Below are 19649 nucleotides of genomic sequence, written 5' to 3' on the forward strand. Positions count from 1 at the left end.
AGCTTAACTGGCATGTCATTCACTTGATAATAAATTTTTTTTTTTGGTAGAAAGCACTTGATAATAAATTAAGCAATGGGAATTGGGAAGAGTGTTTTTTTTGGTAAACAATTGGGAAGAGCAAGTTAAGTCTACTTCCCCTCTCTTTTCAAAGGGTATTAATGATGCGATTTTGATTAAACAATATATGGTTCGATTTGGTTCGAGTCATGGTGATTGGGGTAGAAATCAAAATGAAACTATTTATTTAATAGTTTTATGTAATGAAATCAAAATCAAACGGTTTATTAAACGGTTATACAGTTCCTAAACGGTTTCATAGATAATGGTGTATCCAAAAACCTACTTTCATCAGGAAAAAAATATATAAGTAATTATTTAATTGGCTGATGTTCTCTGTGCCACAGTGCAACTTGCGTCCAGACACATGGTCCTGCCATTCAGGGGGGTAGGGTAGTCATTTCACCAACCCCCATGTGTCTGGGCACAGCCTGCGCCCCAACACAGAGAACATTTAGTTTTATTTAGTATAAATATATTCCTGTTAGCGTTCTTTTTTCCTTTATTTATAATAAATAAAAATTTAAACAATTTTATGTTTTAAACCAAAATCGACCGATTTAACTACACTAAGTAATTGTTAAAACCAATACGAACCATTTATTAAACGGTTTCGAGATCCACTGTAATTGGTTTAGTTTGATTTTGACACCCTTAATTGACACTATCAAATTCACATCTCTCACTCCTTGTTATTGATTTAATGGATAAGATATCAATATAAGCCGGTAGTGTGTTGCCGTGTTGCTTCCTACTCCTTAAATAATTTACAATGTTTAAAAAAAAAAAAGGGAAAAAGAAGGCTGCCAAGCTACATGATACCTACGTCCAGACATAAGAAAGGTAAAATGACTGCTCCACCCCCCATGAATCTAAAAATTCTACCTCTGTTGGATGCCACGCAGCCTAGTAGCACCTCCCTCCAAAAAAGAAAAAACAAAAATAAGTGAGGTCATAGGTTAAGAGCATTTTTTAATATATGAGGGAAGGTATCTGAAGATTGTAAGACACCTAAGACCTAAGGAGATCCTGGTGTAGTTTACCCTCTTTTATATTTTTACTAGGAAATGTCTAAATGTCTGAAGAAGTATAATGTTTCATTAATTGTCGCATAACATGTATTGGCCAGTCATTGTGAATGAGAACCAAACAAGCATCTCATTGGCAAAATTTCATCCTTACATGAGTAGACGTAACAACTAAAATTAGAAAAGATGTCTTTTTGTATTTTATATTTATTTTTCATGTGATGGTATTTTTATAATTATACTAGAAATTTTAATTGAGAGTTTGAGACACTTTTCCTGCTTATTTTGGGTTAAAATTTAACCACTAAAATGAGAATAAGACTCTCTATCACATGAACTAAGCCCATGTACCTCTAAGTGGCAATAATGAAACGTTTCACTTCACCAACATAATGGTGCATAGAAGGACTATTTTTATAACTAAATCATACTTCTCCAACTCACCAAAAGATTGAAGTATTAGAAAGAAAGAAAAAGGGGAAAAAAAAGGCTCATAGATGCATGTGAATGTGGACCAACCTTGGATGCAACAACATGCATGTGAATACGTACATTGAAAAGATGACTTAATTGTTTATAAATCTTAAAAGGTAAACAAAACTACAAAAATATAGTAGAAGTGGAAGATCTATTGAAGAGATGACTTTAGAGGTCCTTTATAAGATTAGATTGTAAAAAACAAGAAGAAACAGCTTTATATGATTAGATTGTTAAGAGCAAGAAGAAAAACAGACCCAATTGGTTCACATGGGGTGGGTTGAAGGTAAAGGAACACTTCAAATAATTAGCAATGGAAATTGGGCATATATGGCCTACAAGAAGGACCAACTAAAGTCTCTGGCTTCAAATATATCACAAGAAAGAACATAAAACTGACACAATATACACAAAGGTTTGGAAGGTAGATAATTTTGCAGCTTTTTCAAAATTCTTTTGGTCTATCCTTGAAGTGAATAATGTAAATTTGACATTATTTCATATCAAGGTTCAAGTAATTGGAATTTGCAATGGGATCGGCCTGTCTATTTCAATTCCAATTCAGTCGGAATTGGTGGCGGATCTGTTAGGAAAACAACACCCAGAATGACGAGTTGCAGAAGAAAAATGAAAATAGAGAGAGCACACACAACACACAACATAGAGATTTACGTGGTTCACCTCCAAAATGGAAGCTACATCAAAGGCCGAGCAATAGAACAGGTTTCACTATTTTCTCTGAAAATGTTACAAACCCTCGTAACCCTATCTCAAAGAGATAAGAACTTTATATAGGGAAGCTCTAACCCTAGAAAGTACACAAATGCCCCTAGCCCAAAAAATTGCCAAAAAACCTAAGCCGGACCAAAACATAACACATGGTTCAAAGTACTCATTTTGAAGATCTCGACGAGCCCAACACAACTCCATGCCATACCCGCCATTTTTCGGCATTCCGAGATCATTTTGAGGCCGAAACGGCCCTCCGAAGGTCTCAACCGCACTTTCTAGATCAAATCAGGCTTCACCAACAACAGGAAAGTCTTGTTTCATACATTAGGTGGATGAAAATTTCACTCCCTCCTAATCATCGCATGTTTCTTAAGGTTGACAAAGTTTTCCTCCACCCATAGATGACAATTCACCCACCATCTTAGGGTACCCCTCCTTGGGTTTTAGTATGTTCCAAAATATGCTCTCGATCCATACCCTCTTCCCCTGGGTGAATGGGGTGGAGGGAAACTCGGTCCCAAAAAAAAAACTATATTTAAAAAAAGGACAAATATATCAGAAGTCAAACTCAAACATGTTCTCTGATGCATTCTGATTCCAAGAGGACAGAGGCCTAATTCTTATACACTCTTTGGCATTAACAAAATATTGGATAATCTTTTGACTCAAATGCACTGGTCATTCACATGTTTCTGAATTCTTCTAATAATGTTTTTTATCTCCTAATCTTTTCCTCTTTGAAGATTTCAACTGTGGATCTGCTGCTACTGCAAGCTTAGCTAATTGCTACAATTGAAACAATGAAAAGAGATAGAACATCATCCAGAATTGAGATGAACTCTTTCTTTTTGGGGTTGATCCTCCTGCACATTTTGTCACTGTTAACTGAATTAAGGCTTTGAAGACAAATCATTTTAGGGTTTCAACCCTCAAAGAGGTAGTTATAATTTCTTGTGATAAGGTGGGGCTGGTGAAAGGAATAAGGAGCCACTCCAGATGACCAGAACAGAGGGGACTATTTAAAGTTTAAAGCCAAAGAGAATCTACAAAAGGAGGATATATCCCCATAGACACTTCCCCATTCAAAGACTCTCTCCCCTTAGGTCCTTACCCTAAAAAGCTAAATAATGAAGAACCCATGCCACCTTCACCTTGCTCTGGTAGTCTGGTTTCTATCAGCAATAAGTGTGGGAGTGAGGAGTTGGGACTTTTGGCTCATAATGAAGTAATAACCTAATCCCTTGTGTCCCACTACTTTGACAAGCCCTTCTCCTCTAGTCTTCTCTGTCTACTTTAAACTCATGATATGCCTATCAATGGCCTTTTCCTTTGCAATATCAACCATCCCCTATCATGCAAGATCCAAATTAGCTCAATGATGCTGGCATTGGTTGGCATTGAAAGCAATTTGTGGCTTGAAGTCACAGATAGGTCATTTTTTAAAGATGATGTCTTCTTTGGATTCTTCAAATCTACTGCTTTTTCCTGATGAGTTGTTATAGTTTTCCAAAACTAGTTTTGTTAGTGTCCAAGGACTACTTATTTCAATCAATTCAGGTTTCTAAATACAATAAAGGCTTAACATTCCATCTGAAATGTGTACCTGAGGAAATTGATTAATGAAGGAAAAGTTCTCAAATTCCCTCACTTCGAAATTATTTTCTGATCTTGACACTGATCCTGATCCTGATCCTGATCCTGCCTGGGAGTAGAAGATGAAAATGGTGCAAGGGTGGGAGGAATGAGACCGGATCAACTACCTGTACGTGCACGCTTCACGTTAGGTTAGGTGATGACATCTGTCCCACTTGCTTACATTAAGAGTTCATGGAGGGTATTCATGGAAGAAAAAGGAGAGATGCCATCTCCTAACCTTACGTGAAGCGTACACATAGCACATAGGACTTGGGGTCAGAGTTGGAACTTGGGAGGTTTGTTTGAATCGGTCCTTCAATAGTAGACAAGGGTTCATTGAAAGGAGAAAAAAAAAAACAGAGAAGAGAAATTGATTACCATTGAATGAGAAAAAATTACAAGATTTTAATACCCTTTTTGCCTTTTTGGCCAAAATTGAGATATCCCAGACTTTGATAGGGGTTTATTATCCCAATTTGGATTCTCTACTGTCGGGCAGCGTAGCGGTCATTGTGCAGCCTCACACAGGCAGGGTGTGGACTCTACCTGGGCAGGGTGCTCGGGCAGTGGGTATGACAGTTATTTTGCCCCTGCCTGTGTGTGGGCCACACAATGGTCCCTACGCTGCCCGGCCGTAGATCCTTTGTATCATTACCTATCTAGGAGAAAATATTCCTATTTATCTTCCTTCCTATAACGGCAACCACAACTGATGAGGATAACTCCCTATTGGCTGTGGTAAATGATATGGGCTCGGATTCAGTGGTGGAAATAGAGGTAACTAAGGCAAAGGGAATGGGATGCTTGGTAGCTAATAGGTTTGGTCACACCCATGCGAGATCGGATAACCATGGAATGGTTGGGTCGTGGAGGATCAATTTTAAGATGTAGGTAAGGTAGCTGCAGGTATGGTTTTAGGTACGGTTTCAGTTGTGGCTTCAGGAATGGAATTGATGGGAGGAACAGATTCGGGTGGGTGAGGGTAACGGTGGATTTGGTTGATTTGGTAGATAGGGTAATGATGGCACCCCCCTAAGCAAGGATATGACATCCCTTGCCAATCAATTATAGTGGGTGGTGGGGCGGGAGGTTATGATAGTTGGATGTTCAAAATGCTTTCTTGCATAACAATCTTCCAAGAGAAAGTTCTCGTGGTGCACCCTCAAGGTTTTGTCGATCCTCAATAGCTTACTAATGTCTATCGATTGTATAAAGCCTTGTATGGTCTAAACAGGCCTCTCGAGCCTAGTATCATCGACTGGCTTCATTTCTACATACTATTTGCTTCAAAACATTACAAGCTGACACCTCACTTTTTGTACGTCACTAGCCCACTGAAACTGTATACATTCTTGTATACATTGATGATATTATCATCACAGGGAGTCATTCAGCTGTTGTAGTACAAGTCCTCATCACTTCCCTTGGCTCTGAATTTGCAATCAAAGATCTTGGTACGCTTCATTATTTCTTAGGCATTGAAACTATATGCAGCTCTAATGGCTTTGTTTTTACCCAAACCAAATGTACTACTGATCTTTTGGCTAGAGTACAAATGGAAGCTGTGCTAAGCCTATGCCAACACCAAGTTCGACCACCTCTCTATCTCGCAGTCAAGGGACTGCTTTTCACGGTATTACCCTCTATCGCAACATTGTTGGTGCACTGCAATATCATACTTTGATACGACCTGACATTGCCTACTCTGTCAATCGCGTCGGTCAATTTATGCACGCTCCTACAAATGATCATTGAGCTGTTGTTAAGCGTGTACTTCGGTATCTCAATGCTACTATCTCTTTTGATATTCATCTCCAATGCTCGTCCTCCACTCAGTTAAGGGCTTACACGGATGTCGATTGGACTGGGTGTCCGGATGATCGCCGCTCAACTAGTGGCTACTGCAATTTTCTTGATAAAAGTCTCATCACCTGGAGCTCCAAGAAGCAACATACAGTAGCTCGATCATCCACTGAATAAAAGGGGATTGCTAATGCAACATCTAAACTCATGTGGCTGAAACAATTATTCAATGATCTTCATGTTTTTTCCCCCTCACCGCTGTTGTTTTGCGATAACATTGGCACCAACTATCTCACGGAAAATCCCTTGTTTCATGAACGCACAAAACATATTGAAATTGACTTTCATTTTGTGCGTGAATAAGTAGCAACAAGGAAACTTCGTGTACAGACATAATGACAAAAGGACCACTGTGCCGCTTGAGGGGGTATATAACAGGCTCAGGTTTTGGAAAGCTCTGGTTGGCTCAGATTATGGAGACCTCAATCCAAGCCCATGGAAGAATCCAAAATATACAACCCAAGTTCTGGTTTTGCTCAGGCTGGGCTGGGTTCTGGGTTCAGGTCAACCAGCCCAGTGCCCACCCTTTTGGCTTAACTCTAAAGAAGCTGCATAGATTGAAACTAATTCTTTTAAGCAGTTTAACATTAGTATGGAGTTGAAAGAGAGACAATGTAACAGCAATTTAGTTGACATTCATAATGAAGATGTATCTATTCCTTTTGATAGAAGACTCCAATCACATGATTCTGAACCTGAGTGCAGATCTTAATTGATCAACCCATCCTGAGGCTCCAATACTAAAAGAATGGAAGCAGAACATAAACCAGTACCAAACAAGAAAAAGAAACATTGAAAAAGATTCAAGTACAATAGACTAATCCTATCTTCTAATGAACAATTTAGTACAACCCATCCCTTCAAGCAGAGCAACCAGCAAACCTACTTTCAGATTATTTCATAAATGACCACCATGGGCATCTTTTAAATTTTTTTTGTAACCATACTCTTGTTTGGGGTTTTATGGATTTTGTAATAAGATGATGTACACAAGAGGCGAAGGCTGCAAGGATCTTTCAACAAAGACTGTTCAGGGTATCGGAGATGGGATTTGCAGAGCTAATCGTATGGACAGATATTGGAGATTTGGAAAAATGGTTTGACAAAAAACAATGAGTTTTGTAGACATGGGAGTTTTTCCTTACTGTTTAGTGATCTATTTCAGAATTATTGACTGCCTTTAAATCTATATCTTTTCATGTTAGAAAACAACTGTTTTATCATCCAAGAATGCAAAATTGACTTAGAATGCATTTCAAGAATGCATACCAAACACTGCCTTAATGTTTGACAATTGAAACTCATAAACCCAATTTAGCCATGGCTATTCCTTTCTTTCTCTTTCTCTTTCTTTAAACTCACTATTAGGATGTAACATCCTTTCATGCTTTGCATATTAAAGACAGACTCAGTAACTTATTTTTAGTCTCTTATTTGGATTGAAAATAGCCCACATTTTCATCTATATTTCTGTCACATAATATATGGTGTACTAAGCCTTTAAAAGATGGGCTAACCCAAAATTATTCCCTAGTTAAGGATGAGGACCACAAGGTACTGTGGATGCAATTATCCATGGAGGATTTTCTTTTTATTAAAAGAAAAAAGAGAAAAGGGCTCCAGCTTACAACAAGGCTATAAATTTTAAGAGTACATCAACTGAATTTTGAGCAGCTAAAGAGGCAAAGATGCCTGCTTCATTAGAGACAGCAGAACCACCACCAGCTAAATCAGATAGTCCCCTGATTGCAATGAAAGGGATCCCTTCTTGAAGAGAAATGAGAGCAACCGCGGCACTTTCCATGTCGATCGGCGTCACATTGAACTTTGTATTTAGGAATTGCCGGTATGCCACATTATCAACAAATACATTGGCACTGCATCCTCTTTCTACTATAAACACTTCTGGTTTCCTTGGCAAACAAGTAGAATTTACACAGCCCCCCAATGTTATATTCTGTACACCAAACAAAGAAAACAAAGCCCAAAAGCAGGGGAAAAGATCAAAAATAAAGATCAAAGAACATTCTTGAGTGATTATACCAAACAGATTATATGAATCTACTTCTGAAACCATGTACATGAATTATAGCTCATAAAGTAGATCAAGAATCAATAAAAACTTTTTAACTGTGAAGAAGGAATATTACCCCAATTTTTTGGGCAATTGAAAAGTAGTTACTGTTGACTGGAACCCAAAAGGCATGTTGCCTTACTTCTGGAGTTCCATTTACTGGAAAGATTTCCTCTGGTTGGTACCATACACTATTTAAAAGGTTTGCTGATGAATTTCCATTTGTTTTACCAACAGTGTAATCTGAATAGTTAAGGAACCCAATACTTCTTGTGTAATCTCCACTAGACTCCAAGGAAAGTGCATCATTAACCCCTTCTCCATATCTCTGTTTGAGCCAAAAAAAAAAAAAAAAAAAGAGAAAATTATGTGAGAAAACATAAAAGATATTGCTTCAAAGCTTCATTGATCAAGCTTTAGATTACAAAATATAAAAAGAAAAGAAAATCTTTAAATCATCAATCAATAAAAAAAAATCATATTAAAAAAGCAGGCTAATAACTTATTACTTGTTAAGCTAGTCAAAAGATATATTTTTTTTAGACAAAAAAATCTGTTAACCCCTTTTTTTAAAACATTTTACTCATTGGAACTAATTGAAAGGATAAAAATGCCATTAAAAATCATAATTATTTTATGGGAATAACAAAGTTGCCAAGCTGCGTGGTGCCTGTGCCTAGATATAGGAAGGACGAAATGAACCACCTGAAATGAAAAATCCCACTCCTATTGAATGTTTCTGCGAGCTCTCATTAGCCCCTGCGCTGGTGCAGAGGGCCACGTAGCCTGGCAGAGATCCCCCTCATTGTGTTAATGTACCACAAATTTGTCTTCTTATATTGTTCTTTGGATTGTTGCAGCTTGTTCGTGATAAAAATGCACCACAAAACATTGTTTTAAAGCTAATCTTATGACATATATTTGTTATTTAATATGCTTTAATGACCTATTTACAACAAAGCAGATAGGATATTTTCTTTCTAGGTTTGACATGTATGCAAAGGAAAAAGGTTTTCGATTCTAGTAAGATTAGTGAAAAAAATTGGGAGTTTTTCTAGTTCAGCATCAAGTTTTGCCACATGGAAATGTGATGTGACTTAGGAAATGGTCTAGATCGATGACATGCCAAATTTCAGACTCCAATTGAAGCATACACTTTCTTGTATTTAGTATATTCTCTTGTATTTTCAGCTATCTGCTTTTCTTTTTTTTTTTTAAATTATTTTTTTATTGGATTTTCATAACTTTATCTTGCCACTTGATAAACGCATGATCAAGGGCATTTGGTGTTTCTACCTATACAGAAAATTTTATCTCTATCCGATCTGCCACGTGGCAAACATTTGTGGTGGACTAAAGAAACTGATCTCTATTCTTACATTTTCTATATGTAAATTAAAATATGAGTTTTGAATAGTCTTCTTTCTATAAGGTGTATTTGGATATTCCTAAAGAAAAAAAAAAATCAAACCCATGAATGATCATGATTCATGCAAGAAATTTGTTTACAGAAGTTGGATTTAGTTTTTTTTCCTTTTCCTTTTATTTTAAAGTTTTCCCTTACTAGTCCTTTTGTATTTCCCTTTTCTCCCTCTCAGGTTTTGAGTTTTTTGCACGTACGCCTTTAAGCTTCGGTGAATTTCTATTTTAATAACTTAGTATTATTATTTTCCCCCCATATTATTCCAATTTATTTGCATTTACACCCTTTATGTAATTAAGGTTATGTTTGGATGTCAAGAAAAGAAAGAAAAAAATTTTAAAAATAAAAAATTAAATTTGAGAAGATAGCTAACATATAAATCATTGCATTATCATGATTTTTGTTTCTTTATATTTTTCCTTCTCTTTTCTTAGCATCCAAACATAGCCTAAGTGATTATCCATAAATAAATCTATTGACATTAACTGTAATGACACATAGCCTATTATTAGGTCACAATACCTCATGCGTGTGTGCGACAGACACAAATTAATCCATGATCATAAAAGAACCCAAACACAATCAAATTTGAGTGTAAGACAAGCATAGGAAGTAGTCTATAGAAAAAAGAGTTTAAAATTTTCATAAAGCAACAAGAATGTCAATTCATATTTAAGGGCGCAATGACATCTTTGTGATACTTAAATTTTGGTGTCACTTTTGAAGCAATTTCGATACTTGTTTGGGGCTGAAATTAGAAAAGATTATCAGGGGTCCTCTATTATAATGCAGACTTACTTTCGGTTTTTTTTTTTAAAAAAAATGGCAAGATATTTGTAAAAATTTGTTTTTCATGTCACTCCTGCTAAGTGAGGTCTAATCAAACCCTAATGTCAAAACACTTTTTATACTATAAAGACAAAAATGTCCCTATCTTCCTTTGGTTTGGTGGTCCTTAAGAGCAATGCAAGGACTGGGGTCACCTATTCAGAATAGAGGGCCTTCCTATTCAATTGCATCACAAGTATCCTCTATATATTTACATTGACTTTTCTTAAGGAACTTTTTATCTTATATACCTAATCCAAGTAGCAAAAGCCTTTAGATAGCTGACCATATGGTCCCCTAAACATTTCTTATCTTTAATTAACTTCAACCTTAGTATTTAGTAGTGGACATTTTTATTGATTAAAGAAAATGGGATTCAATGTAAAGGTTCAAAACCCTACAGGGCCTTCATGTAGGGTTTCGTCCTTTTGCTTCCACAAATGCCCCTCCATGCTGTCATTAAGAGAGTTTAATTAAAGGAACATTTGTGAAAGAAAAATGATATATATCATCATAAAACCATACATAAAGAATGGCTACACTCCACATATGGGGGGAGCTGCATGATCCAAGCTTAGAAGACAAATAATGCACAATTTCGTTCTAATTGTTTCCTTTAAAAACCTTTAATTAAGTTAAGGATGATTAAAAGAAAAGGGAGGAAGATCGAGTTGTTTAATTAGTTGAATACCTCCCAATTCCAAAGGCCAGTGTGAGCCCAATATTGTGGAATCGTTACATCACCGATTTGGAGTTGTGAGTTTGCATTTCCTGCAATTCCATAATGCACCACTCCTTTCACTCTGAACAGACTCAATAGTAATTCTGTTGCTATACCTGCATTTAACTATCATACAAATTTATAATACAAATTAATTAATCTCTAATTCTCTAAGAAGAAGAAGAAGAAGGAGGAGATTTAATAACATATGTAACTTAATTAAGTACTCCACCCACCATGCTCAACCCTGTCATCACAATTATAACTTTCTTAGACTCTACTTTTCCAATTCGAAATCTTCTCCCTGTCTCAAATGAAACACACAAAAATTAATTAAAACCGTTAATCTAAACAGAAATTAAACCAAAGATATAATCAGGTCAGATAATTTCTTTTCTTTCTCCTTCTCCTCCATACAAAATAGCAAAGATTAATGTAAGAAGAACAACCCATGAAAGATTTTATCTCAAACTTACTTACCTGCAAAATCCAAGTAAGGAAGTTTTTTATCAGCTACAAAGCTTGAAGATTGAAGAAGAGGACTCATCTCATAGGAGTTTGGCACCACAATCCCTAAGTAAGGACCCTTTTGGTTAATTTCTCTTATCTTTTTCATGGTACTACTTGGAATTGCACCATCAATTAATGTGCTGCAACCAGTTAGCAAGATAAGAAAACCTAACGACACTAGTTTCATCCCACAACCCATCCTTCTCTCTCTCTCTCTCTCTCTCTCTAATGGTGAATCAAACCAAAAAATACTAAAGGAACAAGAAAAGAAAAGAACAAGAAGAACACAAAATTAATCTATTGGTGTTCATCTAATATAATATATATATAAGGAATCCTAACTGAAGAATCAACAATATATATATTTAAGCCAATTAAAGGAAGGAATTATTACCAAAAAAAAGTTAAAAGGAAGGAATTGAAATGTAAAACCCAATAAAGAAATACAGCTAACTGGATTTTGCCTTTTTGTTATCATTTGGAAAGAAGAGTCTTAATATCTCCTTACCTACTATTGGGTAATTGAATATTCCAATACAGAAGTCAAGAACTGATAAAATACTCATAAGTCAAATCATATGGGTTGTCAGAAAAAAATAAATAAAATAAAATAAAATAAAATAAAAAGAAAAAAGATAAGTAGTTCTCTGCGTGAGAGTGTGGCCTACGCCTGCACTCTCATGTGTTTATCTCTCTCCTCTTCAAAACAAGGGGCAAATGTGTCTTTTCATATGGAGAGGAGAGAGATAGACTCATGGGAGTGCTGGCGTAGGCCACACTCCCCGACAGAGAAATTTCTTCCAAAATAAAAATCGAGTGGAATATATAGAAGTAGAGATTCACATGTAGATCTAGCCATCTACGGCACGTTTGTGTATCTGTTTGTTTCTGATTGATGTGGACATGGATTCAAGAATCTTTACCAGAAAAAAGAAGAAAGAAGAACTACGAATCTTCCTCGTTCATTGTGTGGAGTTTGAATGCCTTTTCCTGTTATCCACTACGTGCTGGCCTACTCAATATGTTATTAAGAGTGCGTTTGGTAATGTTCAGAACAATGTTCTGAACAGTTCTTTTGTTCAAAAAGAACAAAAAAACATGAAAAAGTGTTTGGCTTTATGATTCATTTTTTCGTTCTTGTAGAATGAACCGGAGGTCTTGAGCACCAAAAGAACGTTCTCAGAGACGGTCTGCAAAGAACAAGAACAACAATTACATCACAATATTGTAAAAACCCGTGATTTTGAGAAAGAAGCCAATAGGCTCATTGCCTCTTTGCGATAAATCTGGGGAAGAGAAGGAAATAGGAGTAAGGGAAGAGAAGGAAATAGAAGGAGCAGAGGAAGAGAAGGTACCTGCAACTGCGGCCAAACCATGATCTCATGTCTCTCTCTCTCTCTCTCTGGCTCTCTCTGTCTCGCTCTCTCCCTCTCCCTCTCTCTGTCTTCGAATTGGGTCACCAACCCTATACTTCGAAGGATTTGGCTGAAAAGGTATGGGATTTCAGAAATTTTTTTGGTATGATTTGGGAGTTTTGTATGATCTGTAATTTTAGGGATTTTTTTGGTGTGATTTGGGAATTTTGTATGACCTGTGACAAGGTTCATGTTTCTGTTTTTCCCTCTTCTTTTTATCTCAATTTTATTGGTTTTTTTATTTTGAGATCTGGTTTAAGAGTTGCAGATCTGTACGGATTCATTTTCGGTTCTCACTGTTCATTTGTCTCGGTTTTTTTATGCAGATGTGTTTCGATTGCAATGCGAAGAATCTGACATGGGCGTTTGTCACGTATGGGATTTTTCTTTGCATTGATTGCTCCGCTGTTCACCAAAACCTGGGTGTTCACATCAGCTTCATGAGGTAATTCGATTGAAAATGGGGGATTTTTAATTTGAATTTGGTTGGTTCTCAAATTATGCTTGATGATTGGGGTTCTTTTGGCTGATTTGATCTAGAACAAACCTGTATGGTTTGCTCAACATTGATTTATTTTGTTTTCAATATTAAATACTATCGATTGGTTGAGCTCAGGTGTTAATCAACTGGTTTCTTTGTATGGACTGATATTATGTGATTGTTGGACTATGTTCTGTAAGATGCCAGCTTAGATTGGAAGGCTTGGCATGGTAGTCAGGTCTCTAGCTAAAGGAATAATTCTTACAGAGCATTTGGTTGTACTTCAATCTCTTCCCCTCACCTCCCCCTTTCTAAATGAATAAGCACTTCAATTAAGAAGACAAAGAAACCCCACTAAGTGGGACGACAAACCAGATATTGCTCTATACAATAAAAGGTAAAACAACATAGAAATATGGTGTCCTTGATGCATAGACTCCCTTAAAGATACATCTATCTCTAGCACATTCACTCATGAATTTGTAGAACTAGTTCTCTATGGGATGATCATGATGAGATGTTCCTACAAAAGCATGAGGATCATTATGAATGTGTTTCCTTTTCTTTCTTTTTTTCGATTGTACGACACAGAACAGTCTAGTTAGTAATTGGGAATTAAAGTTTGGAGCTTCAGGTTAAAGTAGAGAGAATCGAAGAGATTTTGCATTATGATGCTATGCCTAATTCCTCTTCTTCTGCCCCCTCCCTCCTTTTATATCCTCTTGGCTTTCATTGTTTAAGTTTTTTTTTTTTCTAGTTTCCTTTGATTTTGGTTTAGCGTTCCAGCTAGTGTTATTGAGTTGAGTTTGGATTAGAAAGGGGAAGCAAACGCTTCTCCTTAGTTGTTTATATGGCTCCCTTGTACAGCTCTTCTAAGTTGTACTTGAACTCAAAACCAAGATCTGTAAGCTTTTTATAGGAGAAAATGACGACTTTCAAGCTTTCACCTGGGAAGTGAAACCTGCATGACATGTACCATTTTAGTATTAATGATCAAAGGACCTCCTAAGAACCAGACCAGCAAAATATATTCGGTTCCATTTTTAATTGTTAATTTTGTTGTTAGGAGATGCTGGAAGTTTACTGTAACAAAGGAAAATTCAGGAAGGCTTTAGCAGAGTGCAAATCTGGGATTCGCTTAGAATTGAAGACAAAGATTGTATAGATTGGAGATTACATGCCACACATATAGGGTAAAAACGCTTTCCCTTTCCACAGCTTCGTTGAGTGATTTCTTTTGTACTTTTTGGGCCATTAAAATTCACTCATTGCAAATTAATTCAAAAAAGCATGGAGAATATAATTTGATTTAATCTGTTGTGTTAATTCATTGACAACTTGATGGGTCTTTAGCTCAATTTGGTAGAGCACTTGGAACATGAGCATGTTCCAAGAGGCTGGTGGTTCGAGCCCACCAAGGCCCTCTTTATTCAATTGTTCATAGCATAGTCAGTTATGCCACTAATCCACACAAGAACCCAATTTTAATGGCATCATTGAAATTTGACATATTTTTATACTTACTTTAGTTATGTTAATGAGATATTTTAATTTTATGCTAAGGTTGGAAGAGAAAAGGATTTTACAAGTCTTTTTTTGGTATAATTGACAAAGAAATGGCATTATTGTAATTAATATCAAATAGGGAAGAACAGGTTTTACCAAACACCATTTTCGTTCTGAACGGCGTTCTTGAGACCGTTACCAAACGATCATTTTCAGTCTCAGAACGCCGTTCCAAACTAGAAACGTTCTTTGAACGAACGTTCTTTGTTGAGACCGTTACCAAGCGTGCCCTAAACAACTAACTTCTTATCAAGGATTTATTAATCGGTATCGGGACCATGGTTTTAGTATATCGTATCGGATAGGGTATCAATCACCTTCAAAACCATTATAATATCGATACAGTATCAGCATGGATCGGCCATGTTGAACAAATTTACCCTTGGTTTTCTTTATAAAATGGGTTTTTAAATGTTTTACTTCTTGTCTGTATCGTTTCACCGATATGGTATCAGCCAAGTATTTTGGTCGCCTTTAAAATCTTGTAGTATCCACTGTATTGGGCAATCCGACACCGATACCACAAACCATAATTGAGATTTATCAGTCTCTGCCTATACTGATATTGACATGGATCAATAATTTCTATTCCTATCAGGTCAATTCCATTTGTCAAGTCGTTTTTTAATTAAAATCTATGCATTTTAACTGATTCATCGATACTGTATTAGTTTAGTATCAGTGCAGGCCAATATATGTCGAATATTTTGTTTTGTGCAAGAAAGAATTTACATACTACTCAAATATCAATCCAATTGCCACATGAAAGAGAATGCCTCATGTTCGATATGAAAAAAGATTAAAGAGTGTCAGGATAAGAGAGTGTATGAGAGCAATGTGCACATCTTGCAGTTTCTTTATTATTTGTTTTAAAATAAAGTCAGAAATTTTGATGGACAAACTAAGAGAGGGAAATGGACCCTCTCCCGCGTGGGAAGGGTACCTGCATGCATCCACTCGCTAGACTGCCATGATGCACACGCCAACACACATCCCAATGCGCATCATGGTAGCCTAGCCGTGGGATGTGAGCTGGTGCATCTCCCAACTGAATGCAATACTCTCATTCAATCAGCCACTTGTGACATATCAGTATCTTTGTGACACAACATAATTTTATATTTGAAGAAAGAGGGAATAAACAAGGGTTTTTCTTAAGGATCTTGATCCTCTATGGCTAGGAAATTGAGAGGCCGATGTGCGATCTCACACATGCAGGGGCAAAATGACCACCCCACCCACTACTTGAGGAGTCCAGCTCACGTTTACGTACATGAGCGTATGAGAACGGCTCAAAGCCGTCAAGATGGAATCCATCCTATGGGGTGGATTCCATCTTGACATCTATGAGTCGTTCTCATACGCTCACATACATGAACCTAAGCCCAACTCCTACCTGGGTGGGGTCCATGTCCTGCATGTGTGAGGCCGTACAACGCTGACCTAGAGGATCCAAATTGTTTTCTTAAAAATACTTGGTAAGTGTCAAATCATTTGTAATTTTTTTTTTTTTAATTCTTTCTCTGACAATGAACAACTTTTCACACTTGGATCTTTAAAAAACGTGCAAAATTGTAAAAAAATCTAACACAATATAGAACATAATGGAAATCGCAAACACAATCACATAATGCGCACAAGAATTTACGTGGTTTGGCAAGGTTGCCTACGTCCACGATGAGATGAGATCTATTTCACTATCAATGGAGAATAGGGTTACAGTAGCTCGTTCCTGACACCTCTCTCAGATCTTTCAATGCAGAAAAAGAACTCCCGCTATAGATTTAAAGCGAAAACCCTATACAAAAAATTTACTGAAATACTCATACCGCAATCCATCATCAGAAATCAAGACACCAAAACCTCAACAAAATAACAATCGAGTTTCCCTTGATCATGGTGAAGGAAGAATCCCCTCACCTTAGAAATTTCGTAGAACATGAATGAGATTATTGACATGAATAAGAGCAAAAGGTTTTGTCCGGACCATTAGATTGTGTTGACTTTTCACCAGCAAAGTTAATGTTTAGCTCTAATAAGAAAATGAAAGGGCCCTTTCCTCGATGATTGATCAAAACCATGGCTGAAATGTCTGTGTCCACGATGCTACTTTGGAATTTTTTGGATGTAAGTTCGTGTAATTAGGCGGCATCATCAAGTTTCATACTGGCACTATCTGTTAGAATTCTGATTATTTGGTAGATGTGGGAATTTTCTTAATGAGTTACATGTCACATTTAATGTCCTATCTCAATTAAATGATCGACGATGTAAGGACATTAGAAAAATCAGATCGGTATGAAATTCATGACATGAGTAATTGATGAGGAAAAAATAAGTAATTGCCAACTTGACTAAATTTGCTTAGAAAGGTTTCAGTGATGGGGTATCCATGGGAACCCAGAAGGCAGGCTTGGTGTCTATTATCCAAAATGGAATTCTTGTCCACTGGTGATATGACCATACAATGGAATTCTTGTCCTATCACAAACTCCCAATCCCAATTGTATTAGGTTGAAAGTACCCCTTCCCCTCTCATCCGACGGTATCAATACCATGTTCAAGGGATTCTCCCTTGACCGTGGGTGTGAGAAAACTCGATCATGTTCATACATTTTTATGGCCATTATTTAAGGAAAAAGAAGAAGCAACATGGGTAAATGAGAGTGTGTGGATAACAACATTTTATGCTACACTTGTTCCTTTGATTGGCCTCTACATTTGCAGCTGCAACATTGGTATTTTTCTTTTGCATGACTTTCGATTTGGTGTATGGATTCATTCGAAAGAAACCATTTGTTCCATGTAAACTGTTTCCCATGAACACATTCACCACAACGGGGCTTAGCAGTAACCACAAAAATCCCAGTTGATCTCACCGCATCCATGCATAGAATTGAGGATCAGCTCTCCAAGCTCATTGGCACTGCATTGTTGTGCATCTCACTTGGGTTTTATACACCACCACTGGGGACTATAGGTACATCAGAGCGCTATGGCAATATAACAGCATTGAGTGTGATGGTGATTACCATGGTTGCTAATATGTGTATAGAAATGGGCACGTGTGATCTTTGCCTTCACAATAGAACACATTATTCAGTATGGTCTGCATCTTAGTATTGCTTTTGTTGATCTGATCATCTGCTATAGCATTTAGAGGCCAAAATACATGAATGGATAACTTATTATAGTACTGAGCACGGAAAAGGTTTGCATTGGATTAAGAAAACAATTACTGTATCTCCTTCTACACAACCATACAGGAAACCCTCAGACATTGTTATGTGAAACCTTGCATCATTTATCTTACAAGCCATACTGAGGGCATTTGTCCTAAAAAATTATGAGGTCATGCAATGGTTCCTAATTAATCACAAATTCACTTAAAAAGTATGAGAAAGAGAAGATTTAATATTTCTAATCAATCATTTGTTAGATGGGAGAATTCTCACAACCATGGATCATGTATGAATATAACCCTTGCTTTGTGAATGGCCAATACTTCTCAAATAACTTGAAACCACTATAATGGCTTGTGGAAAGTTCAGAGTATACATATCTTCCACGGCACCCTGCCCGTAGCGGCCCAGATAGAACACCGCACGCAATGTCCGCCTTACCTCTGCTCGGGCAAGACGCTCGGGTAAGAGTAAGGGGACATTGCACGCGGTTCTCTATCTCAGCCGCACAAGCTGCTACGGGCAGGGCGCCGTAAAAGATCACGATAGTTCAGATGGATGTGAAATTAATGACATGACTGATTGATGAGAAAAAAGTGGTTGACAATTTGATTAAAGGTGCATAGAAAAATCCAAGTGATGGGTATCCACAGGAATCCAGAAGGCTTGCTGTCTGGTCTCATGGTTTGTTAATTCAAAAATAGAAAAACTACAGAGCCTACAGACTAGCCATGGTAGTTGATCAATGTACAAATTACCCAAATTATAATTCTGTTCACATGAAGTGTTGCCAACTGTTTCTGAGGTTTGGATACGAATCAGATAGACATTTTACTGAATATACCATCCTTCATATTGGCATGAACGCATCAAGGTTATAGTTATCAGTATCAAGGCGATAATAATACATATCAGTTGACTCGGTCTGTAACGGTTTGATATGGCCAATCTGAATCACTTTTTTGGGATTGACTATTGTATCGGATGGAAAATACTAAAAAAATTTCAAAATAAAAAATATTAAACCTAAATATTTTTTTTTTTTTTTTTTTTTGCAAAATATTTCACAAAATACAACCAAAATTATAATAAGTGTAAAAAACGATAATGGATTTTCTGCTGTTGAAATGTAGATTTGCTCCATTGGATGTGTAGAAGTACTAAAAACAGTAAATAAAAAAAGAACCAAATATCCAGATGATTGAAGTTGAAATGAAGGAATCGGGTAGTCAGAAGTTCGGCCTTGTAGTTATTAGTTCATGTCCTGACCGATACGGTCAACTGTGATGGGATCGGTCAGGCATTCGAGCATTGCCAATGCTGATACCTTAAACCATGGAATGCATCATTGCCATACCTGAGATTTAGAATAGCAATAATGCCTCATCCTCATGTGTGACAGGCATCCTCATTCACCCAAGCACAAATTTTAGTGTGAAATGCAGGTAGGCAACTAATGGTAACAATCTCACCTCGCAGTGGCTTCAATTCCAACTTATAATTGGCATGGGGAGGCCATTCGGTGGCGTCTTCTGGTTTGGTTTCCGAGCTAGATGGACAGCTGAGCCACGCCATAGCTCTTGTATTCTACGGGTTCTAATCAACCATAGTTATGGGTCTTTTGTATTATGTCTGTGTTATGGATGGTCGAGTC

At 36.9% G+C, this 19649-nt stretch overlaps 1 protein-coding gene across 2 annotated transcripts; it reads right to left on the reverse strand.

The window, feature by feature from the left end:
- Positions 1-1484: 1484 nt before the first annotated feature.
- LOC122654167 (bark storage protein A) lies at positions 1485-11551 on the reverse strand. Of its 2 annotated transcripts, XM_043848148.1 has the most exons (7): positions 11322-11551; positions 11078-11145; positions 10812-10967; positions 7946-8197; positions 7424-7752; positions 5165-5168; positions 1485-1508 (listed from the first exon to the last, which is right to left on the reverse strand). In XM_043848148.1, the coding sequence occupies exons 1-7, from the start codon at positions 11548-11550 to the stop codon at positions 1503-1505; spliced, it is 1044 nt and encodes a 347-aa protein (XP_043704083.1). In that variant the 5' UTR covers position 11551; the 3' UTR covers positions 1485-1502. The 2 variants fall into 2 exon arrangements, with proteins under 2 accessions (XP_043704083.1, XP_043704084.1); XM_043848149.1 differs by lacking the exons at positions 1485-1508; positions 5165-5168 and having other exon boundaries at positions 7398-7752.
- Positions 11552-19649: the final 8098 nt, after the last annotated feature.

This window comes from Telopea speciosissima, chromosome 3 (genome assembly GCF_018873765.1).
Source record: "Telopea speciosissima isolate NSW1024214 ecotype Mountain lineage chromosome 3, Tspe_v1, whole genome shotgun sequence".
NCBI classification, from domain to species: domain Eukaryota; kingdom Viridiplantae; phylum Streptophyta; class Magnoliopsida; order Proteales; family Proteaceae; genus Telopea; species Telopea speciosissima.